The sequence below is a fragment of the Etheostoma spectabile genome, chromosome 12, assembly GCF_008692095.1.
Source record: "Etheostoma spectabile isolate EspeVRDwgs_2016 chromosome 12, UIUC_Espe_1.0, whole genome shotgun sequence".
Lineage (NCBI taxonomy): Eukaryota > Metazoa > Chordata > Actinopteri > Perciformes > Percidae > Etheostoma > Etheostoma spectabile.
In genome coordinates, this window is record NC_045744.1 from 29640946 (window position 1) to 29650681 (window position 9736).

The following is a 9736-nucleotide window of genomic DNA, read 5'->3' on the forward strand; positions in this document are numbered from 1 at the left end:
AACGGGGGGTTTACAGTAACACATTTCAAACTAGAAATGAGTCAAGTTATTGGTTGCATTTAAAGCAGTAAGCTTTACATCCAATTACAGTAATGAGGTTTACACAGAATCAAACAATACACAGGCAATGTAGTGATATCCTCGAGGTTGGGGTCTTGAAATAAAATCCTGAGTCCTCTTCATGCAAGACAGAGATAATACTGAGTAAAAATGTGGTTGATTCCGAGGCGAGACCTTCAATAAGTGGTCTTGAGACCGGTTTACAACACAAATACTAACGCAGTGAGGCACAGTACTTCCAGGGCCACGTTTCCACCGGCCACATACGTGTCCCGTTGTGGTGCATAAATGAGACTCACATGTTTTGTGGGTTGCAGGTTGACAATGGCCAGTTTCCCTCCTTTGCGCTTGGTGAGAAGTGGAAGGTCTCCGCTGGGTTTGATCTGCAGGGAGGTGCCCAGCGTCAGTGCCAGGTCTGCTCGTCTGGGTGCGCACAGTGGAGAAATATGTCACCCACATTCTAATAGTTGTGTGTTACGAGGTCAGCTGAGTTTCCAAGGCGGGTAGAACATTTTGGTAATGAAGAAAACATTACCTTTTTTTGCATTTTGCAATGACATTTGAGTCACCAAGAAAATAATTACCTGGAGTGATCTGAAAAACCCAGCAGATTATTTAACAACACAACCGCTGTTCTGAAGCCATTTATGAAGGTATGTGAATTTAATAATACTCAACTTGAGACTGTTTTTCTAATCCAGTGTGCCTGAAGAGACATGTATCATAGCTTTTGTTGTAAAACACAATCAAACCTCAATATAGAAATATAGTAGATGATGAATTGCTTTGATTTTTGATTACATGCTACAAACATTTCCAGCTGCCATCTTTGTGTGGATTAAGAAAAAGCAGCGTATCTTGGGAAATGGGTTCAAATTCCTTTGCGAAAGAAGGACTATTCATCCGGATGATGAGGAAAAGTCTTTTAAGGATAACTTCAGAACAGCCATAAGTGTCGCAAAATGACCTTCTGGGTTTTTGAAAGATTGCTGGGTAATTCTTTTTTAGAGAAATGTATGCTTATCGCTGTGACTCATGCCCTTGTATGCGCTGCTTTCAGTAACATACACATCTAGCAAAGCCATCTCCACTGCTCACTGCAATATGTCATTATGAATAAAAGAGCATAAACACAGCAGCTCCACTGCAGCAGTCGTCTCCTATTCAGTAATGAGATAGAGCAAAATAGAAATTACCTGGATGTCACTCCAGTTCCACAAGTACGTACATAAACACTTACTACGCATCAGTAATAATGCATTTATTATGGGCCATTGAGTACATCAAACATCCAGTTTACCCTGCTGTTTTGTAGACACACAAAGCAAGCTTTTTTGTGGCTGAAGGATTGAATGGAAACATTGACAAACAAGTGGCAAATGGAAACATTAAAGCAGAATGAAATTGGGATGTCAAAATAAATCAGGATAGATACTGTAAGAGGATGTGTCGTGTGTTTTTGAGTTTCAAGATAGATGCTGAAACAAAAAATAGACAGCCTATAATAATATAATGAGGAAACAAGCACAAAAGTGCTGCAATTTTCTCTGTCTCACCTGCTGCTATCCTCTGCTTTGTTCAGGTCTCTGTCAGGAAGAGCATCCTCCCAATCCAGGATAGTGCTTATCAGCTTTCCTCTGTTTAAGTAAAATAATTCAGTCAGACTGATAAATGGATCATGGTAAAGTATTAACTGTTTCAAAATGCAGTGAAAGCACGTGTTACCTGCAAGCTCGGAGTCCTCTGGATCGTACAACATCACAGTAACGCCCTGTCGGTTTCAGTCCCATTACACCAATTACCTTTTCTCTGACAAACTGCCTAGAAAACCAAGACTCGTACAGATTACGTCTCCATCTGACAAGATCACCTTTAGTTAAGTTACAGTTAAGAAGTGAAAGCTGCTTAAAAGCACAATACCAAGGTTGATTACAGTTTTTTTATTATTTCTAAACGACAGTGGTCCCAACTGAAGCCACATGTGCTAAACTCTAACCACAGTCTGCACCACACCTGCAAAACTCATTCACACATCTCAGAAACAGGCTCAGCGCAGCCAAACACTATGACAATCCTCACTGAGACAACACACACTGTCCCTCACAACACACAGAGTAAAAACACTGGCATCAAACACCAATACAGAACATACACACATTTCATCTTTACAGTTTCAATAATTTAAGTGACTTTACACTAATCATTATTTGCTATAAGAAAAGAGTGAAATTTCATTATTTTATTTTCTACCAGTTTTACGGACGGGCACGCACGCGCACACACACACACACACACACACACGCACGCACCTTAATTCAACAAATTTTGGAAAAACCGCCCTTTTAAGGACACCAATTTTCTTTTTGAATTAATAATGTATTGTAAATAAATAAATGTTCTTCCTTAAAATACAGGGGATAAATACACACCTATGTTAAATTCCCTTAGAGGCATGCAGCTTTTTATTTTTTTTGTAAAGGCCAGTTATTTCATGAAATAGGATACTATGCATCCTGATAAAGTTCCCTTAGCCTTTGGAATTCAAATAACTTAAGAATTAGGGCAATAAGATCAATTTCCAAAAGATGGTTTATTATTCATCTTTTAAATCAACTTAAGCCTGGGTGTGTAAATTCTATTCTAGCCACTGTGTATGTGTGTATATATATATATATATATATAGAGAGAGAGAGAGAGAGAGACAGAGAGAGAGAGATTTTGTCTATTTCTTTGTCGATTTTGTCTAATTACTGGAAATGTTAATGAAAAACCAAACTAGTGCAGACTGTGGTTAGAGTTTTACTCATGTGACTCCAGTTGTGCCCATTGTCATCTAGCAATTGAAAAAACTGTAATACACATGAATTCATGCACTAAAAACATGATAATGTAAACACAGTGGCCCCTTTATTAGATAGACCCGGCAACCTTTGACACGGGACAGCTTTCTTTAAGGAATGGACTCAACACAATTCTGGAAATACTCAACAGCATCATGTAGCTGTTGCACACATCCAGGACATTTATGCCTCTGTTGGATAAAAAAAGGAAAACTGTGCAGGTCACTGGGGTGAAATTAAGTCATGTTCCTGGAATCCTTTGATGAGCGCTCTGTAAAATGATGCATTATCCTAATGGACGTTTCCATTTGAAAAAGGTGGTGCAGCTGGTCAGCAATGAATAGGACCCACAGGTAAAGTTAAGGTGCCTCCCACAGCCAGAGAAGACACTTGACATACAAAGCACAAAGCGGGATGGATCATGGATTAATATGTCCGGTCTGCATGCTTTACATATTGTGTTATAGCCACATGATTTGTTTTACCCAACAGGTGTACCAGATGTTTTACCTCACGTTGGGATGAAGTACAACAGAGACATAAATGTTTGCGGCAGCTACATGTTGCCATTGAGTTATCAAAGAGCTTCAAGATTAAAATGTGGGTGTTTGGTGCTCACACGTACCTGCCACACTTCTCACACTCCTCTACAAACATGTTTCCATGAAGCTCTGATAACATATCCCTGATAAAGAAAGAGGGAGGGAGATTACAAAGATGATATCCACTTAGATAGATTTCTCCAAAGTTAATGTCAGGACTCTTCAACAAAACGTTTTCACAATCCTTGAATGAATAATGGCGGCATCTCTGCTGTTTAGTGCCAACCAGTTTGCTTCACCAGTCTGTCTGCTGCCTTAATGATTTGCTCAGAGAATCACCATTTTGTTGTCAGGCCTAATGACTAATGGAGCGCAGGGGATGAAATGGCTTCCAAAAAAAAGCAAGTCTTCCAATAAAGGCTGGGTTTATGTGCTGTATTAAAAATTGGATTCTTGGCCTTGGGTTAGTCCAATATGTTTGGATAATCCAGAGTCAGACCAAACATTTTCTGTTACACTGGGCATCATTTGAAGTTATTTGAGCTCCTGCTGTTTGGTGCTGTTACAGCTGTTATCACAAAGCAGCAGCTTCATATTTAAAACAATTAGTCACATCCAAACTTGTAACAAATTGGCATGAAACAATATGGGTTTTCTCACACAACTCGCAATGCTGTATCTCTTTGTGTTTGTGTACTAGAAATGAATTGAAATAAAATGAACTATAACGTGGCTGTTTTCTTCACAATTCAAAGGAGTTCTCTACATTTTCTGACTAACTTTTCCTCTAAATAAACAGCTCACGTCCACCTCTCACTTATCCATTCCCTCTCTTCTCACTCTGCTTTAACTCTGAATCATTCTGCACAGTGACAGACTTAGACTTCTCTTTAATTCTTTCCGACTCCCACAAGGAAATTGAAAATTCCGGCAGTAGTTTTTAGCAAAAATAATACAGTATAGAGAGGAAAAAATTAAAACAGTAAAAAAAAAAAAAAAAAAAAAAAAAAAAAACACATTTACCAGAAATTATCATAAAGTGTCTGTGTCGAGTCAAGTGTTAGAGTGTTAAAGTGTCCAGATATTTATGTGAGTCCAAGTGTGTATGTACTGTCATCTTTGCCCTATTTCCTCCTCCCCCCCGAGAGAGGAGTTGTATAGTCTGATGGCATGGGGGACAAACGAGTCCTTGAGTCTGTTGGTCCTACACTTGGGAAAGAGAGAATATATATATATATATATATATATATATATATATATATATATATATATATATACACATACATACATACATACATACATACATACATACATACATACATACATACATACATACACGTAGCATATTTTCCTTGGCATATGGAGAACATTTTCATCCATATTTGGGTCATTTTATGAAAATGAGGACATTTGCTGCTGTTATACAGTATTTGATAGGATGCTACATCTAAAAACAAACCCGCAGAAAATGATCCCCCGACTCTGCAGCTCCCCTTAACTCTACGCTCCGTTTTAGCGTCTTCCAGATCATTGGTTGGGTTTTATGGCCCGCAACATTAATGTTTTGGTTCTGTCTTACAGCTCTCCTTTTTTCAAAAAGAGAAAAAAAAAAGGAAAGGTAGCATAGCTGGTGAACATTGTAGAGCATTTAGAAACTAAAGAACCAGATACTTCTGTCAGGAGTTCTGACTTTTATCAATATTTGCTAACACTAAGAACTTGTTAGGTGATAATATTTGCTGTAGAGCCGCATTGGTGATGGTCCTGGCACCTCAAAATACATAAAATGCTGCTTTTCCTGCTTATGTGATGACATAAGCTTGTGTTCACGTAAGTTGTGAAAGGATAGTTCACCATTTAATGATTAATAGATTCATTGAAATTAATTGAAATAACTAGCAGATTTATCAATAGTGTAAATGGTAGCCCTACAGTATTTACAGCTTAATACGCTGCTAAACAAAACGAATTACTGCTTTAAGTACTTCTAGATGCTATGTGGTTTATCTGTGAGGTAATGTATTGCTCCATGCCCACTAACTGCTATGATTTGAGTTAGCTACTCAGTGCTACAGGACAGGAGGCAGGACGGAGTTACCTGGGGAAGCCGGATCGGACATGTAGGCCGTCCACATTCTGGCTGATGAGATACTTGAGGTAGCCTGCCCTCTGCAGTCCCAGGAGGGCCATGTGAGTCAAACTGGGTCGGGCTTCTTCAAATGTGGTTTCCATGCGAGGTGACTCCCCCTTTTCTTCTAACGTCCACACACCCTTTGGGCCCCTGAAAAAGAATACAGTGACAAAGTGATGACTCAGGATTGAACGGGTTGTAATGCAGTGGGTGGACTGGAGGCATTACGTGTCTGCAACTGGTGCGTGGTTATGTATTCATGGTTGAGTATTTACAATCTGATAGTAGAATTTCTGCACCAAATAGACAACATGCTGTCAAATGGTGCAAGTTCAAACTCACTTGAAAAATGAAAGACCGATAAAAAACACTAAAACATTCTCCCACTAAAAGGAAAATAGAAGAAATTACAGTAAACAAAACACATGATTACAAGCATTTTACAAAAATATCTACTACTTTTTTTAACAGAAATCTTTTTTACTGCATACAGTGACACATTTTCAGACTAAAACGTATCTGTACAATTCATGCTCCTTTGAATTGGTTTCTGGGTGTTTGATTGAGGGATGAACACGGCGGTCCTGCCAGCACTGGTGTGGTCTAAAACACTGACAGTTGCCAAGTTACTTTGAGGACACAAAACTTATCTTTATGCATCAGATGAGGGGACACATCCTGTGAATCCTCAATTGCAGCAACCACAGCCTCCTCTCTTAAAAACAGATTCATTGCTCGCTCAGCCAAAACCAGTTCAAAGACATACCAGCATTAATAGAGAGGCACATACGTCACTTATTACACGCTTATTATCAGGAGAAAGACGCTGCCGTGCATGAAAGCCACAGAGGATCTCTGATGCTGGGATATTCAAGTTTGGATATCATCAACGATATTAACCTGAGAGGCTGAATTTTTAAGAGAGAGAGAACATGTGTGTGTGTGTGTGTGTGTGTGTGTCAGCAGTGGGAATATACTTTGTATTAGTTTGCCTGATTTGTACACAGAAAGCTTGGCTTTAATGATATTGCTGCCGAAGATCGACTCTACGTAACTGACAGCCAAACCATCCCAAACTTTCCTTTCCCGAGCCAAATTAGCCAGCTCTGACTTGGGGATCCCGAGGCGTTCCCAGGCCAGGGCGGAAATAAAAACTCCACCTAATCCAGGGTCTCCCCCACGGCCTCCTCCCAGCTAAACCACCTACCCAGGGAGGTGCCCAGGGAGCATCCATACCAGATGACAGCCAGACAATCAAATATTAATTAACGTCAGATCTCCACAGCGAACAGCTTCAGGCATGCATGAATTATAACTGGGAAATATCTGTCATTCACACCAGAATTACCTCAATTGATGAGTAAAAAGTTATATATAAATCTTATGTGCCACAGCTCAGCTATTACGGCAAAAACACGTGTTCCCGCAGTATCAAAAGGCAATTCTTACACTCGGGGCGCCTTTCCATGGGCAGCCCCCCCACTCTGACATCTCTCCATTAGTGTGTGTATAGGTCCGGAGCATGTGTGTGTAATTCAGGTCTATGTGTAATGTGTATAATAATAACAGAGTGAAAACGTTATTTTCTCTTGCAGGATTAATAAAGTATAAATTAGTAATATTACTACCATAATGGTAGATCACAGAATGCCTCAGGATTTTTTTTATTATCTGACAAAAAATAATCAAGTACTGCCCTCATCTGCTCATACAGGGGTACTACAAGAGAAAGCTGAAGACAATTTCAGAGCCTCCGGTCATGTCTTCAACAGAAAGAAATTGTTTTCAAATTAATAGAGCATTTCTGACCTGGATTAAGATTATGCATCTGATTTAAGAACAGTATTTGTATAAGATGCAGTGGCACAAAGTTGGTAGATGTCCACAAGTTATCCCTCAGAGTCATATAATCAATTTGCCAACTAATTTAGTCCCAAACTATTTTTTAAATAAATACATTATGATGGTGATGCAGTTGAGACCAGGTACAAAGAAGTGCTAGGAAAAGCAGATTAGTCCTGAGGAGTGGTAGACAGTAACTTCAATTTAAAATCAGGAAAAAAAGACATATTCTTCATTGTTTGATATTCACATGATCATAATCCATTTTTACAAGGTGGCCAAAAATCTGAAATGGAAATTATGCAGCTATATACTGTTAATAGTCCTTCTGTTAAAGTGTTTGTTCCTCCGACAGGGACTACCTCCAGATTGGTTGCTTTAATCTAATCGGGACTTAACCTTTCAGGGACTGGAAATAGTCCATTTCATCAGACTGCCCTGTTGTTTTTACCAACGCAATGACATTCAAACAACTTTTAGATTTTAGATTAGATTATAGATTCACACAAAGACTTTATCTGGGACAATAATAATAAGCTGCATGCTACTTTAAGTCAGTTTGAAATCAATCAAAACATCCTAAAAGGAATGCCAACATATATTTTGCATAGAGGTAACATCCTTTGCATAGGTTTTGCCCCGGCTAGTTTTCACAGTAAAATGTATGCAAGGTAAATGCACATAAAAAAGACTGAGCATTAGCACTACTGCTGGCATCAAACCATCTCTGTAACAAGTGTATTGGGAGCATTTCTTTGAAAAGAAAACTTAAACTAACTTGGGACAGAATGTGTGAGGTCAGTGTTGCCTTGCTCATCATAGCTCATGAACATGAGAGAAAAGCAGTTTGTGATTGTGACAAAAGGGGCTCCAGGGACTCACCTGAAGTCGGGGATGCCTGCTGCGGTGCTGATTCCTGCTCCAGAGTGGACAACTAGGTACTGGGATTCTTTTATCAACTGAGCGAGGGTTTCCACCTTCGCCTTCACCTCCTCAGGACTGTCAAACGTCTGCCACAGAACAAAAAAAAAACTTCAGGTTAAAAAAAACGCTGGCCGATGCTGTGACAACATTTTTGAAACAGTACCTAAATTTAAGTATATGGGAATAATAAGGGTTGAAAAGGGATGGTTTCATACAGTATTTTATTAACATAGGGGTGAGAGATACAGTGCCTTGCGAAAGTATTCGGCCCCCTTGAACTTTTCAACCTTTTGACACATTTCAGGCTTCAAACATAAAGATATAAAAATTTTATTTTTTTGTGAAGAATCACCAACAAGTGGGACACAATTGGGAAGTGGAACGAAATCTATTGGATATTTTAAACTTTTTTAGCAAATAAAAAACTGAAAAGTGGTGCGTGCAAAATTATTGGGCCCCCTTGCGTTAATACTTTGTAGAGCCACCTTTTGCTGCGATTCCAGCTGCAAGTCGCTTGGGGTATTTCTCTATTTTCATACTATTGAATATTTTCATATTATTCTATCAATTTGAATCATCTCACCTGTCCCTGCTGAAGAAAAGCAGGCCCAGACCATGATGCTGCCACCACCATGTTTGACAGTGGGGATGGTGTGTTGAGGCTGATGAGCTGTGTTGCTTTTACGCCAAACACATTGTTTTGCATTGTGGCCAAAAAGTTCGATTTTGGTTTCATCTGACCAGAGACCTCTTCCACATGTTTGGTGTGTCTCCCAGGTGGCTTGCGGCAAACTTTAGACGAGACTTTTTATGGATCTCTTTGAGAAATGGCTTTCTTCTTGCCACTCTTCCATGAAGGCCAGATTTGTGCAGTGTACGACTGATTGTTGTCCTATGGACAGACTCTCCCACCTCAGCTGTAGTTCTCTGCATCCAGAGTGATCATGGGCCTCTTGACTGCATCTCTGATCAGTCTTCTCCTTGTCTGAGCTGAAAGTTTACAGGGACGGCCAGGTCTTGGTAGATTTGCAGGGGTCTGATACTCCTCCATTTCAAATGATCGCTTCACAGGGCTCCTTGGGATGTTTAAAGCTTGGGAAATCTTTTTGTATCCAAATCCGGTTTTAAACTTCTCCACACCAGTATTGCGGAGCTGCCTGGTGTGTTCCTTGGTCTTCATGATGCTCTCTGGGACAGAGCAGGTGCATTTATACAGAGACTTGATCACCACACACAGGTGGATTCTATATCACCATGCATTTAGGGATTGGATCATTCAGAGATCCTCGCTGAACTTCTGGAGTGAGTTTGCTGCACTGAAAGTAGAGGGGCCCAATAATTTTGCACGCACCACTTTTCTGTTTTTTATTTGCTAAAAAAGTTTAAAATATCCAATA

The 9736-nt window shown here is 39.6% G+C and overlaps 1 protein-coding gene across 1 annotated transcript in view; it reads right to left on the minus strand.

Moving 5' to 3' along the window:
- Positions 1-9736, minus strand: part of LOC116699495 (NAD-dependent protein deacetylase sirtuin-6) — a 13037-nt gene that overhangs the window by 1180 nt on the left and 2121 nt on the right. Inside the window, exons 2-7 of the mRNA XM_032532115.1 lie at positions 8298-8425; positions 5541-5723; positions 3526-3585; positions 1786-1881; positions 1617-1697; positions 360-483 (exon numbers count right to left, since the gene is read on the minus strand). Of these exons, the coding sequence (XP_032388006.1) occupies positions 360-483; positions 1617-1697; positions 1786-1881; positions 3526-3585; positions 5541-5723; positions 8298-8425 (672 nt within the window). The remainder of the gene's footprint in view (positions 1-359; positions 484-1616; positions 1698-1785; positions 1882-3525; positions 3586-5540; positions 5724-8297; positions 8426-9736) is intronic.